Source organism: Camelus bactrianus, chromosome 19 (genome assembly GCF_048773025.1).
Source record: "Camelus bactrianus isolate YW-2024 breed Bactrian camel chromosome 19, ASM4877302v1, whole genome shotgun sequence".
Classification (NCBI taxonomy): Eukaryota; Metazoa; Chordata; class Mammalia; order Artiodactyla; family Camelidae; genus Camelus; species Camelus bactrianus.
In genome coordinates this window covers 10764908-10786949 of record NC_133557.1, presented here as the reverse complement: position 1 = coordinate 10786949, position 22042 = coordinate 10764908, and the positions used below count along the sequence as shown (strand labels likewise).

General features: G+C 47.4%; 1 protein-coding gene across 1 annotated transcript in view; it reads left to right on the top strand.

The window, feature by feature from the left end:
- Window positions 1–22042, top strand: part of NOL4L (nucleolar protein 4 like) — a 121660-nt gene that overhangs the window by 61496 nt on the left and 38122 nt on the right. The window contains exon 4 of the mRNA XM_074347122.1: window positions 215–324. Within this exon, the coding sequence (XP_074203223.1) occupies window positions 215–324 (110 nt within the window). The remainder of the gene's footprint in view (window positions 1–214; window positions 325–22042) is intronic.

The following is a 22042-nucleotide window of genomic DNA, read 5'->3' as shown; positions in this document are numbered from 1 at the left end:
TTCTTACTATACACCGGCACCTAACTGAAAAATACTTTAAGTGCCATGCAGTCTGCATCCACAGGCCAGATTCCGTGGGTGAAACCCTGGTCAGTGACCTCCAGCCCACTCCCCCATCTTCCTCGGGCTCAGTGTTGATCTCCCCACGTGGGTGCCAGGGTGCGGGGGCCCACAGCACAGGCTGAAAGGGGCTTCCTTTTGTTCTTTCTGCCAGAAAACGAGCCTCCCTCTCCTCTGGTCTCCGGGATCATCGATTACAACATGCCCCTCACCTCCACATACCTGAAGCAGATGAAGCTGCGTGTGATGAATTCCCAAGAGCAGGTAAGGCGTCCGGCCCCCTCCCCCACCCAGAGGCGTCCTGACTTGCCTGGATGTGGTTGATCCTTTCCAAGACGTGGGGCCACAGCCTGTGTAAACACACTGGAAATCAAAGAGGCCCTTATCTGGTTATCTGGACCGTGCAGTCCAGGCTGAGAGGGGAGTGAAAGAATGTGTTCCTAGTTAGAGGGTCCGCTGGGCAGACAACCCTGCCAGGTCTTCAGTGAACTTTCCTTAAGGGCAGGGGTGAGAGAAGGGGTGGGTAAGAGCAGCCGCCCTTGGCTCCTGGGTGGTTCTCTCTCTGCTCTGCCCTTTGTCTGCTAGGTCCTTGGTCTCCTTTCCCCAGGGAGGTTGGGGGTGGGGGGGAGCTGGCCGCCTGCCTGTGGCCTCTGTCACTCTTGGGGCCCAGACTGGCCAGGAGGATGGGCCTTGGAGGGTGGCCCGGGTGAGATAAGGCCCTCGCTCGCCCCCGCCCCCCCACCCCACTGTCCAAGACTCCTCAGCTATGGATTGCCAGGGGCTGTCAGGCACCATGGAAACAGGCTATGAAAAGAAAACCTCTCCTGCCTGCCTCCCCACACAGTCCACCTTCCAGCCCTTTGCAAAGCAAGGAGTCTGACTGTCTTTCAAAGAAGGACTAGGTGAGCGCCGCCCTCTCCCTCTGCCACTGCCCAAAACCAGAGTAATAATTTCTCACCTCCCGCTGCAAATTTTCTCATCTGTTGTGACATATAAACCTACCATATCTTTGAGGCCTGACTAGGGGAATGATTTCTTTCTCCCCCGTTGAAAGTCTGACTTCCAGCCCTGGGTGCATGCCGTCCCGTGTACAGCTGGTCTCCTTGACAACCTGAGCATGTGTACGCCAAGGAGGGCGATGGCTTCGCAGTCAGCTCCAAGGTGATGGAGCAGGACGTGTTCAGGTAGCGTCTGGGGCCGTGGCACCCAGTTTGAGGATTTCAGCTGATTGGCATGAGTTTCTGCTCCCTCCTGAGGAGGAGGTGTGGTGTCTAAAGGGCGAATGCAGTAAGCTTTGCCCTGGCTGGTAGAGCTGTTTGCGACTCTTTGTTTCTCACGTCCTTTCACCCGAGGTTGTCTGTTCTATGATGGTTTCTTCCCTAAGAAACATTACATAATCAAAAATAACATCAATGGGGGAAATGGAGTTGGGGTTTCTAACTCACGACGGCAAGGATGTTTTTGTACAGGGATGCCGGGAACAAGGGTATTGCTCTTGTTATAAAATCTAAATGCCGCTGTGCAGGTTCAGCATGAGATCTCCTCCGACTTTCACTGCAGAGTAACTGATGGCCTTTCTTTTCCTATAACCATCCACACTGTCCTGGGCACCTGGTGTCTCATACATTCTTATCACCAGTCGGTCTGCCGCCACCATAAGTGAAGTTCAGAGGCACTCGAACTGCCAAACAGCCGGGGAGTTCAGCCCCCTGGGTCTTTCCTTCCTACACGATGGCGCTAGACCCAGCTCACCACCAAAACCAAAACCAGTAATGCTCAGTGTAGCCCAGCTGTGATCCCTCGGCAATGGATCCTGTTATGTTTTGTTTGGTTATACAAGTTCTTACTGTCTGCAGGGTGTTACGACTGTTGGTTGGGTGCATTAGCAAGGGTTCAACCATTCAACAAATATTTATGGAGCCCCGCTCCATGAGCCACGCTCTGGGATGAGCAAAGACAGCACCATTCCTAGCTCTTCTTATGATCTAGGGGGACACAGATGCTAATGAAAAAATCACACACAAATGCCGAGCTCATAGAAGGTAGTGGTAAATGATTGTGCATCACGGTGTAGCTGTGGCAAGTGCCAGGCAGGACACCTGGTGCTGTGAGTATTCAGATGGGCATGGGGTGAGGGTGGACCGAGGCAGGGATCAGGAAGGTTTGCCTTAGAAGAGGATGCTTGAGCTGAGATCAAGATCTAAAGGGAAGAGAGCACCAGGCTGAGGAACAGTTTGTGCAAAGGCCCTGTGGCTCCAGGCAGGACAGTGCTGGCAAGAATGTGAGAGGCTGGTGTGGCTGGTGCAGGGAACGGGAGGAGTTCTATAGCTGAAGAAAACGGGGAAAGCACAGAGTTGGGCACATAAGCACTTGATGGGTATCTGACTGAACTGAAGTTCATGAAACGAGATGAATAAGTTGCCCTTGTGAAATTCAGGCTGCTCCCAAAGAAAGGGAGGATGGTAAGAAGGTGTCTGTCCCCAGGGTGATGCCAGAGTCCAGTCGGGCCCGGGGCTGGGGCTGAGATTAGGGTGGCCTCAGTGAACAGTGGAGTTGACTGTGTCTTCTTGGCCTCCATTCCTCGTTTCCCAGATGGAGGCCCTCTGAAAGTTCCTGGCTTTCTCCAGTGTGCTGTAGGAGATGAAAGGTGCAGACACTTGGCGGGAGAAGCAGCGTCCCAGCCCGTGCCTAGGGCCTTTCACGTGTCCGCCTCCAGCGCTCCACTCACAGCAGTGAGCTCTGCAGGCCTCAGCCTCTCAGCCAGCTCCATTATCCCTGCTCAGGCGATATCCCAGGCACATGGCAAAACAAGAAACCACATTGCTCACCAGATAAATAATCTGCAGCAGCAAGGAAGGGCCAAGGACCCAGAAGTCTTTGATTCTTCAGCTTGAGTTGTAACTAAAAATACATAAACTTGAATTGGTAATTTCTTCCTGGAGTGCAGCCAGAGCAGGGCTCCCCTTGGGGTGGGCAAATGGCCCCCTGTCCAAATGCCACCATGGGACTGGCTCTGCTGCTGTCAAACCCTACGTCCCAGCACAAGGCTCTGAAAGTGGTTTCACTCCTCGCAGCACCACTCTGACCCTGAAATGCCAACAGAGGACACCTGCCGTGTTTTGCAAATCACTTGTGTAGGCTACACAGAAAATAAACTCAATTCTAAAGTAACTGGAGCTGGGATAAATGATAGTTTAGTAGTGCTGAACAAAGCTCTATGTCTAAAAACTCTGGGTGAGAAAAAAATCTAAGAATTCATTTTTTTCTAGCATTAGATGTCCAGGGGACAAATAGTAAGGCGAGTAGAACATTCTCCTCTCACTTTAATTTGAGCAGACAACAAACAGGTGGTGGGGTTTGCTTGTGAACTGGGCAGAATCATGTTCCCTTTTGTCCAGTTGTGTCAGATTACTGTGCTGAGAAATGGATCTTTCTCTGCAGAGGATATAGGTGATATGAAAATCCGATAACCATATTCACACAAAGGAAAAAGATTCTTCTTGAGATCTGACCCAATGCAGCAAATATTTAAGGTGTCCTCAGCATGCAAGGCATTTAGGGGTCAGACTGCACCCTCCCAGGATCTCCATTCTAAGACACAGACCACCCTCCCCCCAGGAGCTGTCCTTGCGGTGGCCACATTGAGCTGATAGTGGGAGAGAGTAGCCTGATAAAATTGGGGTTTTTTTTCCCCTTACTTGGGAAAACAGTCATAAAGATATAAAACTGAAATCACATTTCATTGTACTGGTGATGAATTCATTTTTCTTCTAGGGGTCAGGGTGAGAAGATTTCATGAGATGTGTCTATTGTCTTGGAGAATGTTCCGTAGCATTCTCTGATAAGATGGGGTCCCAGGGAGGGGTGCAGGCTGTGTTCATAGGGCCAGAGGCAGTTAGCCAGGGCCATTCCCAGCCGCTGGGCTTTCAAATCTCCTTTCGGGGCTGAGTGCGAGATGCACCAAGAGGAGTGCTGGTCTCTTCCTCCCCTGGCCACCGGTTTTGTTTTCTGTTTCATTTGATGTTCTTTCATACTTTTAAAAAAATTACATGACTAACACATGGCCTCAGGAGCCAAAAAGCAAATGCACAGTGACAAAAATCACCATCATCCCAGCACTCTGATCACTGTGAATATTTTGGTGTCCACCGTTGCAGACTATTGAGTAGAAAGAGAATTATTCTGTACGGACCATTTTACACCTGCTTTGCTCTTCCGGTGCTGATTTCCCGTATTATTCAGCCCCTTTTCCCTCTAGGCCTTGACATTTCCACCTACGAGATAAGCTGGTTGTATAGTTTTTCTGTCATTTACTCAGTCCTCACCCGTATCCATCCATCCATCCATCCATCTGTCCATCCTGCACCTGAGCCGGCAGGGTTCCAGGTGCTAAGGAGACAGTGGTGAACAGAGCTGACTGTTCAGGGTCTCTGCCCTGCCAGCTCTCACAGTTCAGTGACAGAGACAAGGAAAACGGAAATCAGCACTCTGGGGTCTGTAGGAAGAGCTTAGAGGAGGAACAGAGGAGGGACAGGGGAGCGAGCAGGGTGGGTGCTTTTTCAGGCAGGTGGGTTATTAATCAGGCACCTGTTCTGTGTCCAGTACTTTACACACTTTACCCCTCGTCCTCACAGCTCAGCAGGGTCACGCTGTTATCCTCATCTGGAAGGTTCCATAGCTGAGGCTCAAAGAGGTCGCAGACTTGCTCAAGGTCACACAACCACTAACATGAATTGAAACTCAGATCTCTTCCATTCAGACCTGTGCACAAGCCCTACCTCTCCCCACACTTCCTGGATGAGGACCTGCTCGTTAGAATCTGAGGCAGTACTGAGTGCTGGATCACCGGCAGGGTAGTGGAGAGAAAACGTCCTCGGCAGAGAAGCTGGCAGAGCAGGCAGAGAGCTTTGTTTGGCTTGGGAACTGGGAACCGCCTTACATATACGATGCTCACGGAAATACAGGGAAGAAGGATTTGTTAGGGGGCCAGGGTCGGGTGGGGTCGCCCCCTACCTTGTGAATGCTCAGTTATCTGCAGGGATACGTGTATAATTTGATATCCACATTATGGGTGACGTTATCCTGATCTTTCCTGAGATCGCAGTGTTTGAACCAAGACCCCGTTGTAGAAATCAGAAATCAGATCCAGATCCGAAGAAGAGAGAGAAGAGAGACAAATCATCCATATTCCTTCCCCCGACACATACTTTCATTTTATACAAGCAGAGACTGGGACCCCCGGGAGGTTCAGCAACTTTCCCAGGGCAACCCCTGGCTCGGCTCTTTTCTGGTTCCCACCGCCCTCCTCACCCTGCCCCCACTCCTTGCTCTGTCCAGAGCAGGGAAGGCTGTCAATCAGAACCTTCCTCCCCTCCACTCTCTCCAGTTCTCGGAGCAGCGCTAATGTCCCACTAATGGTTTTAATGGTTCTCCCAGCAGCCTGTGAAACAGTGCGCTGCTCCATTGTTTAAACCCGCATGATGGAGGCTCTTATTTGCCTCCATTAACCTGTGCCTCCCTCTCCTCTGCTGCTTTCTCCTGGCCCAGAGTTTTCCTGGGTCCTGGAGGTTGGGGGATGGGGGGGCAGGTCTCCCCTCCCCCTACACACGCGAGGCCTGCAGGGTAGCCCCTGCCCAGAGCTCTGGGGTCTCCAGAGCCCTGGCCCTCTTGCTCCTCTCAGCGGGCCAGGGTGGAGCAGCACTGTTCTCAGCCAGGATTCTAGCCCATCCACTGCAGACCCTGGGGTCAGGCTGACAGTACCAGTTCTAGTACCTCCCAGCTGTGTGACTTTGGGCAGATTGCTTCACCTCTCTGTGCTTCTTTTTCCTCATGTTACTTGAGAGTAATAACAATACACCTACCTCACAGTGTTATTCCAAGAGTTCAATGACACAAAGCAGGCTTCGTGCTTAGCACAGTGCTGGGCACCTTAGAAGCATGGAAGAAATCTCAGTGACCTCTGCTACTATTGATGGTAATGTTATTATGCAACTTCGGTTTATCAGACACAGTGACTGACCTTGTCAGAGAGACCAGGGCCACCAAGATGAATAAGACAGCGTAGTTGCTTTCAAGGAACTCTTCGTAGTAGAAGGGACAAGATAACAGTTGTGGAACTGTCACCCAGCACAGACAACAGAAACAAGGAGAGACCAGGAAGCTGCCAGGCAGTTCAGGGGACACTCACTTATTTTAAAATGAGATTTGGACCAGCAAAGAATACCCGGGTGAGGGCAGCTGAGGGGTAACAGCTCCAGGAGGACCTGGGCTGGGGAAGGCCAGGGTCAGTTTGGGGAAAGGAGGAGAAGGAAGGAAAAAGAAGCGGCAGAGGGGCCTCAGAGCACGTGCCTCTCTTGGAAGTGAGGCCAGCAGAGAGCCCTTTCCTCAGTCGGCCCCGGGGAGCCAGGCGAGCACTTGGGCAGGAAGCGAGCACATTCCAAGTGCGGAAGTTTCTCAGGCTCCAGCTCCCTTATTGGAGAAGGAAACAAGCCCACTCCACAGTTACTTTTCTTTTAATTGTGGTAAAATATATGTGACATAAAAATCACCATTTTAGCCATTTTTTTCCATTTTTAAATTGAGGTCAGTTTACAACATTGTGTCAGTTTCTGGTGTACAGCATAATGTTTCAGTTATACATATACGTACACATATTCCTTTTCATATTCTTTTTCAGTATAGGTTACCATAAGATATTGAATATAGTCCCCTGTGCTATACAGTGGAAATGTGTTGTTTATCCAGTTCTGTGAGGATTTCCTTGTATTTCCAATTGTAAGAGATATTCTGCAAAGATTAGTAGGTATTCTGTGAGAACTGTTCCATACATTTGCTGTATTCGTGGGAGAGGATGAACAATGCATCCTTCTACTCTGCCATCTTGACAATCTCTCCCTAACTGTACAGTTCAGTGGCATTAAGTACACTCACAGTGCTGTGCTATCATTACCACTGTCTACTTCCAAAATTTCTTCATCATCCTAAACAGAAATTCTGTAACCATTAGGCAATAATTCCCTATTCTCTCCACCCCCAGTCCCTGGTAACCACTGTTTTACTTTATGTCTCTATAAATTTGACTGTCTAGGTCCCTCATATAAGGGGAATCACATAATATTTGTCCTCTTTGTCTGGCTTATTTCATTTAGCATGTTTCCCAAGGTTCATCTGTGTTGTAGCATGTGTCAAAACTTCATTCCTTTTTATGGCTGGATAATATTCCATTGTATGGATAGACCACATTTTGTTTATCCCTTCATCCATTCATGGACATATGAGTGGCTAGCTACATTCACTTTGTAATCTTTTGGACCAGATTGTGGGACAGGGAAAGATTAAAACAGGGATCTGCTCCTTCTCTTTCTGAGTCTTACCCCTTTTTGTGGCTTTATTTTCTCACTGACATTCTCAACCTCCTTCTTGCTCAGAAGGACCCCAAGAAAATGGGCAGACCCAAAGAAGAAGCACAGTTTATGGGTTACAGTGAGAGCCTGTCACTTACTTAACAGTCCCTAACTCACAGGACTTTTACCTGTGGGGAACCTGTGAGTGCTGACTCTGACCTCCAGATTTAAGCGCTTGATAGCAATGCAGCCCAGGTGAGGTGTGAGCTCAGGGGAGAAATAGCAGAATGGGAACTTTGCCACGTCCACAGCTGTGGCTCACCATGTTGTATAACCTTTAATGTTTTCTTAAGGAAGGAGAGGTTTGGGTGTGTTTCTTGAAAATTAAGCAATAATCTTCATGGAATCGAAATAGAACATATAACTTCTAAGCCACTAGAGAAAAGTAAAAGAAACAAAGAAAACTTGATCAGTCCAGCAGGAGTAATTAAATGAGGGCATAAAAGAAGAAACAACCAAAAAGAGATATAATAAATAGAAAACACAGGTAACCTAACAGGAACAAGATCAAACCCCAGTAAATCATAATAAATGTAAATTGGTTAAATTCCACTACAAAGAGTCAAAAAGGCTCAGATGAGGCCTTTTTGATGGTAAAATCCATTTGATATTTACAAAACACTTTTTAAAAGACACAAAAATGAAGATGAAAACATAAGAAAAAAAAGATATTGCTATTAATGTCAAACAAATTCAAGGCAAACATACTCCAGGCAAAAAAAGCATTACATAGGCAAAGTGAGATATTTTATGTTAATCAAAGTCACCGTCTCCCAGTAAGATTTCAGAGCCTGTTGACCTCAGAGGCCTGCCTCCGAGGGGAGGTTGAGGAGGGCAGCAGGTCCCATGGACACAAAGAGTACCTTGAGCTTCATTGTGAGAGGCAGCATCTTTCTTTCTCAGCCCTCAGCATCTTCCCCATAGTCAGTCTCTTCACCTTTGCAATTTTTGTTACTTTCTATAACCACCTCTCTAGACCAGTATCTTTATACTTTGGGCATCAGTGTCTGCTCTCTGGAAATGTGCATGGAAGCAAGATGAGGGATGGACCCTGTGGAACTTGGGAGAAAGTGGGGTCTGCTGCCTTAGCTGCCTGGATTTTAGTCCCTCTCTTCCTCTCCCCACTGGGCCCACCCACCAAGGTATGATGGGTCCACTTTCTCAATTCCCAGCTTCCTCCCCTTCTTCCCAACTCCTGGCCTTCCTGGTCCACTTCTGGCTTTCTTCTCTTGCTCTATTTCTTGCCCCTCCTCCTCTCAGACATCCCCAACAGTCCTCTGGGATCAGCCGGCCTGTTACTTCTATGCAGCTGAGACAAGGAGGCCTAGCTTGCCTCCAGAAGAGCTCAAGAAGGGTCTGAAATGCCACTGGCCCCATTTTCAAGATCTGAGAATCCTTAGCACAAACCTTTTCTCATCTCAGTAAATCCCTGGCACTGCCGAAGGTTTGTACTGCAGCAAGAAAAACAAAAAGCCACTGAAATACTGACCTTGACCAAGGCTGATGTTTGGATTTCTCCCAGCAACGAATGATCCTTGGAACATTTCTGCTGTGAGATGTGCAGATGGGGTAGCAGCTCTCAGGTTCTACCCGGTGCCCTTCAGGCCCTCCCCCATAACCCCAGAGCAGCTAACCCTCAGAAACAGCTTCTCAAGCAGCCCTTTATCTTTTTTGTTTATTTGTATGCATTTTTATTTTTATCGATAAAATACATATTTTACAAATCGTACAGAAAAACAGCAGATCCTTCCCCAGCCTCCCCACTTCAATTTCTACCCTTCAGAGACGGTGTCTTTTCTTTCTTATATTTTAGCTATCTCTTCTGGAATTTATCTCCTATTTCTAAATAACATATGATCACACTGCTAGTTCTTGATTTTTCAATTTGGGCTATTTTGGTGGTTGTTTAATTCCTTGCTGTAAGAGATAAGTATTTACACTATTACACCCTCTCATAAACACAGGTATTATTTCTCCTTCCTCCATCCCTCAGTATTATCTATACCTCCCTATTTAGATAAATTATTATATTTATATTATTATGACTATGTAGGTTATTCATAGCTGAGCCAACTAGCCCACTGTGGTTACATTTTCTTTCTTTTGATTCCCCAGAGTTAGTCATTGCCTTTTTCTCCCCAATCTTAGCTCTCTCTCTCTTTTTTTTTTTTTTAATTTTATTGAGTTATAGTCAGTTTACAATGTTGTGTCAATTTCTGGTAGCCCTCTATCTTTTGATCTTGCTTATGGAGTATGTGTTTTGTCATTTTTATTTTTATGTACTCAAATTTATCATTTTTTTTTCTTTAATAGCTTCTGTATTTGAATCTGTAAAAGGCTAACTCTACTCTGCCTCCCTGTTCTCTTTTAGTATTTTCATTTTTTAATAGACAATTTTTTAGAATAGTTTTAGATTTACAGAAAAATTGAGAAGATAGTATAGAATTCCCACATTACTCTCCCCCACTACATGCAGTTTACCCCTATTGCTAATAGCTTACATTAGTATGATACCTTTGTTACAATTAAGGAACCAATATGGATACATTATTGTTAACTAAAGGTTATAGTTTACTTAGATTTCCTTAGTTTAATGTCCTTTTCCTGTCTCACAATCCTATCTGAGATACAATATTACATTCACTTGTCACATCTCCTCAGGCTTCTCTTGGCTATGACAGTTTCCTAGCCTTTCCTTGGTTTTAATGACCTTGACAGTTTTAAAGCATACTGGTCAGGTATTTTGTAGAATTTTGGCATTTGCCTGATGTTTCTTCTCAGTATGAAACTGGGGTTATGGGTTTTTAGGAGGAAGACCACAGACACCGAGAGCCACTGTCACCACATCATATTACAGGTACATACTGTCACCATTATTCAGGACTGTTGGTGTTGCCTTGGTGTCAGGTCTCATCAGTGTAAAGTTGTTCTTTTACCCTCTCTATACCGTGCACTTCGGAGAGAAGTCAACAGGTGCAGCCACGCCTGAGGAGTGGGGGTTATAATTTCTCTCCTTGAGGATGAAGAAGCTACATACATTATTCGAAATTCTTTCACATGGGATATTTGTCTCTCCTTCCTCATTTTTAAATTTATTCAATCATTTATTTATACAGCTATTTATTTCATACTTTGGGTTGTAATTGTAATTCAATACTGTTTTATCTATTTTGATGCTCAAAGTTATTTCAGTTTTGGTCACAGGGAGATCTTTCGACATATCCCCACCGATTTTTTTTGGGGGGGGGTGTTTTTTGTAGGACTTCGTTTTGTTTTAGTGTTTCTTTACTTTCTGGCACTACAAGGTCCTCCAGGCTCATCTTATATATTTTCGGCCCCAATCCTAGAATCAGCCATAACTCTAAGGAGCTCTGACTCCTTTTATTGTAAAATCATATTGAAAACCAAGATCTGGGTACTCAGTGTGCTTATTGGTACTGGAGTATACTTTCTTTTAGACGCACTCAGCTGATAGAGCAAAAAAAAATACATGTTTTCATTTTTCGTATTTAATCTTCAATCCATTTGGGATTTATCCTGGTATATTCGGAGATAGAGATCCTGCTTTACCCCTCTGTGTCAACATGATTTGTTAAAGGATCTGTTTTCTTCCCATTGATTTGAGATGCCATCTTTATAATTTGCTGAATTTCCATCTGAAACAGAATCTACTTCTATTCAGTCCATTGGTTTCTTTGTCTATTCACGTACCAGCTCCACACTGTTTTAAGTATTGAGACTAAGATGTCTTAATAACTCGTATGTCTAATGACTAAGATGCCTTACTGTCTAGCAGGAATGGTTCCCCTCCTTGTTGTCCTTCTTTTTAAAAGTTCTCTTGGCTTGAAAAAAAAAAAAAGTTATTTGAAAAAAATGTTTAATGCCTAAAAAATTTTGTACCCCCTTCTTGGTGAGGGAGACATGCAGGAGGCACCGTTGATCAGACCACATAAACATTAAGCTGAGACACTTTGACCGCAGGTTTCTGTTCACCCCCAAAACAGAGTGACTGTGAGCCAGGAGCATCATGGTCCCGTGTTGGAATCTGGGGGCTATAAATACTGACAACCCAGTGTGCCCACCCTCCTAAAGATGGTGTCAAGCAAAAATAGGGCATTTCCAAACTTGAGAAGGAAAGTTTTCTGGGAATCCTCTTTTCTGAGAGGACAAAAAGGGGAGTGAGAAGCCCCATTGTCGAACATCTTTGTTACAGGGCATTATTTTAGGGATCAGTATATATCATTGAGAATCCTTGGGGGCTTTCAAGAAACTTGCTGCAGTTTACAAACACTCAAAGAAAATGAGCCTGATGGCTGTTTTGCCAGAACAGCCTGGGTTCAGAGACGTCTCCGTCTCTCTTCTTTCCGCCTGCTTCCCTGAAGCTGTGTGGGAAAAAAGCAGAAAACAACCAACATCCTGTCTCCAAAGCCAGTGGCCTGATGGAGTTGGTAGATACCCCGAACCTAAACAGCTCATTGTCCCCATCAGCTCCTAAAGTCTCAGTCCCCTTCCAGGCTGCCAGATCCACCCCCACGCATGTGAGGATGCTGATGTGGCCTTTCGACTTCATTATCCGGGGAAAAATTAAATGCATGCAGTGCCCATAATTTACTGGTGCAGGCAGGAGAGCTGCCTGGTGCCCAGAGCAGGATCCTGCATGCAGAGCTGGCCTGGGGAGGCTTTATCTATGTCAAGGGGAAAGGCGGGGCAAGGTCAGGAGCTGCTACCTGGGCCTTCTTAAATGGGGGGCAGCTCTGTCTTCTCGGTGCTGTGACTGTGAACCGCCCCTCCAGGCACCCTGGGTGGCTGACTCCCTGATCCGTCTCTAAGAACAGGAGAGACCCAGCAGGAAAGAAGGCGTCTCTCTCCCGGGTTGGGCAGGAAGGAGCAGCTCAAAACATGCAGATGGTCACTGAACCGATGGCTGACCTTGTGACCCCCGACTCTGGGTCCGGCGTGAGACCCAGATGGGCCTTCTTGTCTCGTGGCCAAGTCCTGTTGTGTGCTGTTATTTCTAACAGCGCCTCTCCTGCTCCAGTTCTCGGAGGCTCTCATCTCGAGCTGGGGGGATATCTTGGGCGGGCGCTTTCTCCAGCCCTTCCTATCTTTTGTCCCATTTTTTTGAGGACAAGACCCCTGGTGGCTTTGTGGAGCCTTCGGCTTCAGGCACCGCAGTGCAGGCCGCTGGGCTCTGGCAGCCAAGCAGTGAGCATCATGGCTTTTATGCAGCTTCTAGACCCCCCAACCCTGCGAGCCTGATGGCTCCTTCTCAGGTGGAGCCCAGATAGGTCTCGGCCCCCAGCAAAGAGCTGCTCCAGGAGACCAGACCCCACTCAGGTGGGTGGGTAGGCCAGGGCTTTGTAACCAGACCTGGAAAAGGCAGGAGGGCTTCAGATGCTTCAGCAGCTGATGTCTGGAGATCAATTAGAGATAATGGCTCTGGGTGGACTCGAAGAACTATGGCCAAGATTTTTCCTGGTTGTGATTGTGTTTACTTCATTAACGGGCCCCCTTTTTTTTTTTTCCTGAGGGTGGCCCCACACAGTGTCACACTGTGAGTTTGTGCCTGCGGCTTCACTTAGCTTACAGGGTGACCGGGCATCGACCCCCGCTGGGCTGGGAGCTCCCCTGCCTCCACTCAGATGAAGGAGACAGAGGCCCACGGCTTCTGCTCACAGCCCTCCAGACCCCTTGCCCTCCCTGCGACCCTGTGTTTGTATAATTTTTCAAAAAACTCCTCCTCCATTCATTCAAAAATCATTTAAATACCTCCGATGTCCCAGACCCTGTTCTGAACACAGGATACAGCAGTGAATGAGACAGACAAGGAGCCCACTCTCAAGGAGCTCACAGGCTGTAGAGATGACAAATCAACAAGGAAAAAAAAATACTCAAAAGTGAGAAGTTTGGGGCAGAGTATTAAAATAGGATCTGTTGATAGACTGTGCCTCTCGGTGAGAAGGCCTCTCTAAAAAGATGGCATCCGAGCCCAGACCTGAATGATAAGAAGTGGCTGGCCCTGTGGGAGAAAGTCTTTCCAGGTGGAGCCGACAGCCAGTGCAAAGGCCCTGGGGTAAGAATAGCAAGGCGGAGCTAGAACAGGGGGGCAAGGGACATGTGCTTGGGATAAGCCTGAGCAGCCTGCAGAAGACAGTGCCCCCTGGCCCGCCTGCTGTTACACATCGTCGTGTGCAATGTGGAGCTTCAGAGCCCACCTTCCTCGGCCAGAGGGGCAGGGGCTTAACTGGGGGTGACAGCAGGTGGAGAAGAGCCCCCGAGAGAGCCCAGCAACTCCAACTCTAGGCGTGGCCCTGCCCCGCACCAGCTGTCTCACTTTCACTTCTCCACGCTGCAGCTGCCCTGTTACTGGAACAGCAGGTTTGGGTCAGACTTCAGTGGTTTTCAAAGTTTGCTTTTTGACAGAGGAACCCCTTTCTTCAAGGAAACTCTTCTGGTGAGGAAGTCAGTATGTCAGGGGTCAGCAGTAGGCAGGCATGTCGCTGGCAAAGCTGGTTAAGAGACCCAGAGGTCTGCTCACCTGCCCCTCCTCCCTGCAGCCAGCCCCCCTCCAGCCTTCAGCAGGGAACAGCAGGGCCTGGCTAGCCCTGAGCTTTGGGCTGGGTGCTAAGGACAGGTGGGGACAGGGGCTCAGCCCAGCGTGACCACAGGCAGCCCGGCCTCAGGCTGGCCACTCCTCTCTCTCCTGCAGCTTCCTCCTCAGTAGAAGTGAGTAACAGAGCCCATGCTTGCCTGCCCCATGGTCATTTTAAGGCCATTGGATGTTTGGAATGGCTCAAAGTGCCTCAAGAAAAAAACAGGATCAAAACAAAAGATCCTCTTTAACTGGAACACTACCGCAGCTCAGGAAGTGCTCGGGCACACCTGTGCGGAGCCTGGTCCCTTCCCCGCAGAGTGCCCCATGTACCGCAGTGGCCAAGCAGGGGCCCTGACACGGCCCCCTCCTCAGTCTCTTTAAGGAGTCAACTCTCTAGAGAAAAGGCCACAGGGGTGTGGGGGGCCTTGCTGTCCCATCCATCCACAAATAGGAGCCCTGAGAATTGGCCAGAGATGCTTTTGACTACAGGTCCAAAAACCCAGCTGGCTGTATAGCAAAACATGAAAGTTTTTTTACACCTGAAACAGGAAGAATGCAGGAGCCACTGCTGGTCAGCTGACGTTGGCCATGTTGGGTTGGTGACTCTGTGATGTTGTTGACTTTTCCTCATGCTTGCAAGTTGGCTGCAATTGCTCCAGCCATCTTGTCCACATTCAAGGTGAGAGGAAGATGGGAATGGGGTGGTATAAGCCTAGTTCAGCAGTGCAAAAGCTTTCCCAGAGAGTTGCCAATAGACTTTTGTGGACATCTCATTGGAAAGGGTCACGTGGCTACCCTAAGATGCAAGAGGGGCTGGGAAAGAAAGAATTTTGTTTCTCATCCTCTGTAGTTGAGAGAGGGAAGAGAGAAATGTTGAGTTTGGGTATCAGGTAAATTAGTCCACAGTATCTGCCATGGCCTGGGTGCCATCAACTGAGCTTGACAATGCCTTTGGGCGTTAAGTTGCCGAAGGCTTAGTCAGGAAGGAAACAGAGGGGAAGCAGGGCAGAAGGAGAAGAGAGGAGGGGGAGGTGAGGAGGAGAACAGGAAGGGTTGTTTGAGGCCCTGTGTGTGCCGGGTCCTCACAGAAAACATGGGGAACTGAGGCTCGGTAGCAGAGAGCTCGGGTAACCCATCCAAAGTCATGGAGTGCGTGAGAGGGAGAGCCCTGTTCCCTCCCACATTAATGCTGTGATTTCCCAAGGGAAGGGGAGGGGAGAGGGAAAGGAAAAAGAAAATGACCGTGAGGGTGGGGCTAGGCCAAGGTCCCCAGCAGCCCCTGCACCAGCAGCTTCCTGGGCACAGCCCGGGTCAGCAGCCCAGGTCAGGCCCCGGCACATTGTAGGGGCTCAGTAATTGTTTGTTGACTGATGTCTGTATCATTAATTACTTATTTTTCACATCTTCATCATCAACATTAACGATAAGTAAGATCTGGGCAGGTGTTCTATGCCAGGCGCCAGTCCAGCCCCCTGCAGGCATTCCTGCGTTTAAACTCCTGTGATTGTGCCCCCATTTCAGAGATGAGAAAACTGACCCCAAAACTGACTTCACCCCAGACTTCACTTGCTCTGGTGGGTTCCTCTGTTCAGCTGGCAGTCGGTGAAGCACAGCACTGAGCCCACCACCCACTCTGGAGACCAGCGCACCTGCTCCAAACACCAGCACAGCCACTAGCTTTTAGCTCTGACACTGTGGGTGTGTCCCCTGATCTCTGAGCTATTGGGTGACTGGATGTGTCATTTAATCTTCCTCCCAGAGCCTCTACTCTTTATGTGCAGATTGGCAGTTCACATCAACCTTGTTATTTGACTATTTGAATAAAGTAACATACACTGCCACTCAGCTCCGGTGCCCGTGTAGAACGGGTGGCAGGAATTGATTACACCGGGCTCTCAGCTGCTCGGCCATGGTCACTGGCCTCAGCCTTCTTTCCCTTTTCCCAACTTTTATGGAAGTGTAACATGCATACAGAAAAGAGCACATGTCATTGAGTGGACAGCTCGGTAAATTTTTACAAACTGAATCCACCTCCTGTGACCAATTCTCACATTGAGAGACAGAACACTGTCAGCCCCCCAAAGACCCATTGTGCTCCCTTATGGTCACTGACCCCAGAAAGGGCGACCACTATCTGGACCTCTAATAACAAAGATTGCTTTTGCCTGTTATAGAACTTTACATAAACAGCATCCTACAGCATGTGCTCTTTGACCACAAGCATGAGGGTGAGCATCCTCGTGTTGGGACCTGCACCACTAGTTTGTTCCTTCCCACTGCTGAGCAGTATTCCACAGTGTAGATGGACCACGATCATCCATTCTACAAACTACACTTGGGTAGTTTCCAGGCCAGGGCTCCTGTGAATCGTGCTGCAGTGACCATTCTGGTGTCTGTGTTCTTTAGGGACTCTCCATAGTTCTTTCTGTCATGTGCACACCTAGGAGTGGAAGTGCCCGGTTGGGGCTGGCCTCAGCTTTTTGGCTGAGCCTCTCCAAAGGTGTTGGAAAGAAGGAAGAGAGAGCAAGCAGGTGCATTCTCTGGGGAGTTACAAAATGCGGCCCACATTGAGGTTGGTGTGCTTAATTCAGAGCTCTGTTGTGGACCTTAGGGCTGTGCTGGGCAGTAGACAGGACAGGGTCCTGAGTGATGCAGTGGAGAGTCCCTGCTGTGTGCAGGATGCTGCCGAGGACTCTGCTACCTAAGAGCCTGTCCCAGCCACGGAGAGCTCACGGTCCAATTGGGGCAATGATGCATAACGCAGGACATGGGGAGTACCACAAGTGCATTAAGTGATGTAAGACTGACAGAGAGCTGCCCCTAGAGCCAGCTGGGTGATCTGTGTGTTCAGAGGGGCCTAGATCTGGCAGGGGTGGAGGATGTCTTTGTTGATGGCCCAAAGCATCTTTCTACCTAATGAACACCCTGCATCCTTCAATGCCCAACTTAAATGCCACCTCCTCAGTGGAGCCCTCCAGGATGTACTATGTCCTTCTCACATACTAGGCACTTCCTTCCTAGCAGTTCCCACGAATGTCAAGTACAAATTGAATATACATACCTGTGACCAGAAACTATGGTCATTAGTTTAATCTCTCTCTTCTGCTGGCCTGCAGGCTCTGAGTGGGTAGACCTGTATCTGTGTTGTTCACTGCTGTGTCAGCCATACTCATCATGGTGCATGGCATGTGGTAGGGGGGCTCTATTTATGGGAAAAAACGTGTCTGGAAGCATGGCTGATCAAAGGCATGGAGGGGGTCACACGTGGGTTATTGAAGGACAGAAGATGGTTAGTCTGTTGGAAGCAGAGTTCACAGTTTGAAACAGAAGGCTGGAAGGCCAGCAGGCCTGTGGAAGTCCTCCAACACCAGCCCAGATTCAGCCAGCTAGCCCAGAGTAGGAGAGTGACATGAGCAGAGATAGTAACTGATGATATTTTAAAGCAACACATTTCTGAAAAGGCAATTGATGAAACTGTAATTTTTTCCTTTTGTTGTGGTTAGGAAAGTGTATTTCAACAAGTCAAACTCTTAGTTATACGCATCATGGGAAATTTATCTAAACAGAGAAGGAATGAGGAAACGGTATTGGGCGGTGTCTCCTAGATTTCAACAAAGGTGTCAAATTGACTGTGAGGTTGCAGCCAGCTGTGCAGGAATCAGCCAATGTGAAGACTAAATGGATAAGCTGAGTTACTACCCAACCCACAGAGCAGGTATTTCAAATTCAGGCATGTGTGAAGCCCTGGTGCAGCCATCCACGCTACTCTTCCTGCCGGGATGCCCTGTGCATTGGCCACCTGTCCCATTGCTCCTGCCTCCTTTGGTTCAGAGGAGATGTCACCTCTTCCAGGAACCACCCCACCAACAGCCCCTCAGTCAGAAACACCCCCTGACCTTTGCCATAATTATGCTGCATCCAGAGCCCTCTCTGCTGTGGCAAGCCTTTAATTGTCTTTATTATGCTGGGGGCAGAGAGTTCATGGTGGGTAGAGGTGAGTGCTGGCCCTACCTGGTATTAAAATATATATCCTAGAGCTATACTATCGAGACAGAAATAAATAGATCAATAGGCCAGAATAGACAATTCCCAAAATAATGGGAAATTAGTATAAAGATGGCACTTCCAGTCAGTGGATAAAAGTGAGTTATTTAAAAGAGGGTATTGGTCTTGGGGAGTGATGGAAATGTTAGCTCTCTTGGTTGTGGTATTGGTTTCATGGGTGTACACATCTATCAAAATTCATCAAATTGTACATCTGAAATATGTGTAGTTTGCTGTGTAGGAACCATACCACAATAAAGGTGTTAAAAAATAAAAATGAGAAATTAAAAAATAAAAGAGGGTATTGGGATAACTGCAATAGCCATTAAAAAACAAAATATGCTAGATCTTCACCTCACTTCTTACGTGGTGATAAATTACAGATAGAATAAAGATATAACCATAATGAAGCTACAAATGCTCTAGAAGAAAATGTGGATGAATTACTTTCATTAATTTTAGAGTGCAAAAAATTTTAGAGTGCAAATTTTAGAGTGCAAAAAAATTTTAGAGTGCAAAAAAAACTTTGTTTTGACCTGAAAGCCTAAAGCCCTAAAGGAAAAAAAAAAAAAATGAATGGGATTATAAACTGACTATACTTCAATTTAAAAAAAAAAAAAGGAATGGGATGATATAAAAATGTAAAATTTTCATATGGCAGAAAAATCCCATCATAAAGTAAGAAGACAACAAAAGGAAAACATTTGCAAAATTTATGAAAAAGATTAATTTCCTTCCTTTCTAAAGAGTGCTTACCAAAAAAAAAAAAAAAAAAAAGACCACCAACCTAAGTAGATACAAGGGCAAAGAATATGAACAGATTGCTTAAAAAAAAAAAAAAAAAAAACCCACACATGACTCATATAAATATATGCTCACATGAGGATGGCAAAGGAAGAGACACCATTTTCCACTTCTCAGATCAGCAGAGAGAGAAGAGGTTGCTGATGCTGAGTGCTGACAAGTGTGTAGTGAGATGAGGGCTGCCCAGGGCTGCTGGGGCTGAATAACCTGGTAGGGCGTTTGTGGAGAGGACTCGGACCAGCACTGTGGAAACTCAGAATCCTGATGGTGATAAAAGCTGCCATTTACCAAATACTCCCTCGGGGAAAGGAGCAAGCTGTATTTTATGACCGAACCTCAGAAGTCATACACCCTCATCTCCCCAGCCCTATTCATGGTGAGGGGACTAGGGTGTGACACCAGGAGGTGAAGGTCATTGGGGGACAGCTGAGAGCCTGGCTACCACAATTGCCAATTTCAAAGGGGAAATGTTGGTGTCAAATACTACATTAAACACACTATCTTATTATCCACTTTGTAGATGAGGAAACTGAGGCTAAGAGAGGTTTAAATGCGGGCCCAAGGTCACTCTGCCCGAGGTCAGAGCCAGAATTGGAACCAGTCCCATTTGGCTAGACTCCTTCTATTCGACCTCCTCAATGTCTCCCCATGCCACTCTTGTTTCCTTATAATCCCATCTCTTCTGATCTAAAAACATAATTTAGATTGCCTGATTTCCTTGCTCTTAGAATAAAATATACACACCTCACAGTAGTGTCCAAGACTCTGAGTACTTGGCCCTGCACACCCTCTCACTGTCCCCTCCTCTCATCCTCCCCCTTGCCCACCTCGCTCTAACCACACTGGTAGCTTTCTAGTCCTCAAACATGCCAAGTCCTTTCCCACCTTAGGATCTTTGCATGAGCTCTTCCCTCTGCCTGCAAGACTGAGCCCCCAGGTCTTCACCCAGCTGTCAACTTCCGTCATCCGGGAGTCAGAGCACACATGCACTTACTCCTGAGAGGAGCCTTCCCTGGCCACTCAGCCCGAGCCCCCCTGGTCTCTGCCGTCAACCTCTGTCTGCCCTCCACCCCTCACTGCCCCTCCTTCACCCCATCTCCACCTCACTCCTTGTCTTGGGGATCCAACCAAGATTCAAACTTTGCATTTAGTTGTCATTTTTCTTGAGTCTCCTGATTGAGAACAAACAATAACAATGACAATGACTCTTTGGAAGAGTCCAGGACATTTGTGTTGTCGAGATGTGGAGGGCCTCTCAGTATTTCTTGTCTGGTTGTCTCTTCATCAGATTCAGGTAGAGCATTCTGGGGAGTGAATGTGACATAGGGAGACAAAGCATAGGTGATGCTCCGTCCTCCTACTGCACCCCTTCAGGACGTGAGCACATCAAGTCAGGTGGCCCCACTTTGGGGGCTGCTGAGTTTGATCACTTGGTTGAAGGGTGTCTGCCAGTCTCTCCGTTGTACAGGCACATATTCCTTGTATCATCAGTTTGTAGGGATAATTTTTTTTTTTAGTGCTTTGAGATGCTTGAACAGTATCCATTCTGGTCACACTAAGATCATGTTATTCCTAATCACAAACTCCTGGTTCCCTTGGCCAGGTCCCAGCTCATGGAGTGCTCAATTCATATGGGAATCTGCCTGGAGGGGTCTGCTGCTTAAGAAGCTCCACAGAGCAGATGCCCTTCCAATTTTGCCATTTACAAAGGCACCCACTGTTTGCAGAGCCTGGAGGGGGCATGAAGGCAGTAGTACTGCTCCCTTAAGCAGACGGGAGCAGCCTTTCTCTGTCTCCCACCAGACTGGGGCTAGAAGAAGAGACACATCATTGGGAGAATTAGTGGCCAAAAAACTGGGTCATGCCACTCCTTGTTGGGACCCATGCTGTGGCCACTTTAAGGAGAGGCACAAAGACACGGAAAGCAACCTACACAAGGTTACTCAAGGAGTGGCAGCTCCTGCAGGAATTAAAGAGCTGGGAGATTTCTGCAGCCTTCAGCACACATGAAAACTCCCCTAATTTGCAGTGCTGCTAAACAGCCAGGCATCTCCAGGGCTCCCAACGGCTTCCTGTGGGTCGAGTGGGGCTGGGACTGTTTTATCTCAGGGATGGTAAATGAGTTCACATTTCATGCCTGGAGAAAATCACTGCTCTGCCCTCCTGGGCGGTACTAGCTCTCTCTTATTAGTCAGAGAAGAGCTAGGTTATCTGGGTTCAATTCCACCTTTGAACGTCAGTTGGATTTGGCTTTATATTTCAAGCCCAGATGTCCACCACTGCTGTGAAACAGTGACAGGACAGGAGACGTGAAAGATCTCTAGAAATGTGGTGGGAAGAAACAGGAAATCCTGGGCGTGAATTATCTCATTTTCAGAGTGAGGAAGGACAGTTCCTATGTTGGAACACCCACATTTCCCCGTATGAACTGAAGAGTCATGGCCACTAATTCTAAAAGTCATTATTGGTCACCAGGGTATGTGGACATTCAGGCAATAAAGCCTCCAAACTGTCCCCCATCACAGAGGATGAGAAGTAAAGATCTAATAAAGTAGGAAGAGTGAATTGGTATGAAAACATTTGATTTTGGGGATAAAAGACGCTAATGAGTAACATGCTTAGATCCTCTTTTAAAAAAGAAAGTGTGAGTTTTATACTGACAGTAAAATCTTTAGCCTGTGCACAAGGAAGTCTATGTGCGTTAATTTGATGTGTTGTCATCTTTTTTTTTTTTTTTTTTTTTTTTTTTGCCCCTAATGGGTGAATACGGAGCCCTGAACCTGTGGTGTTGTATTTCCAACTCGCACCTGTAGAGGGAGCCTTGTTTACCTCGGATTGTTCACAATGCAAAGCTTTCAGTGGAAGAAAGAAAAAGGCTTTTCACAGAAAAAAAGTTGGAAGGTTAAAGGCAGTCTGTTTCAAAATTGCAAACAATCGCAGTGGCTGTCTCGTTTTCTCTTCTTTCCTGATTCCACTGTGAATGAGTTGTAGCGTAAAGTCAAGTAGAAATTGCCCTTCCTCTTCGGATGCGACCAGAGGGACCAGGAGGTGGGATCTTTATTGGTCTGTTTTGTTTTGTAGCCATTTCCTCACTGTATTGCGCAAGGGCAGCTCCCCATCCCTGTTAAAGCACGAG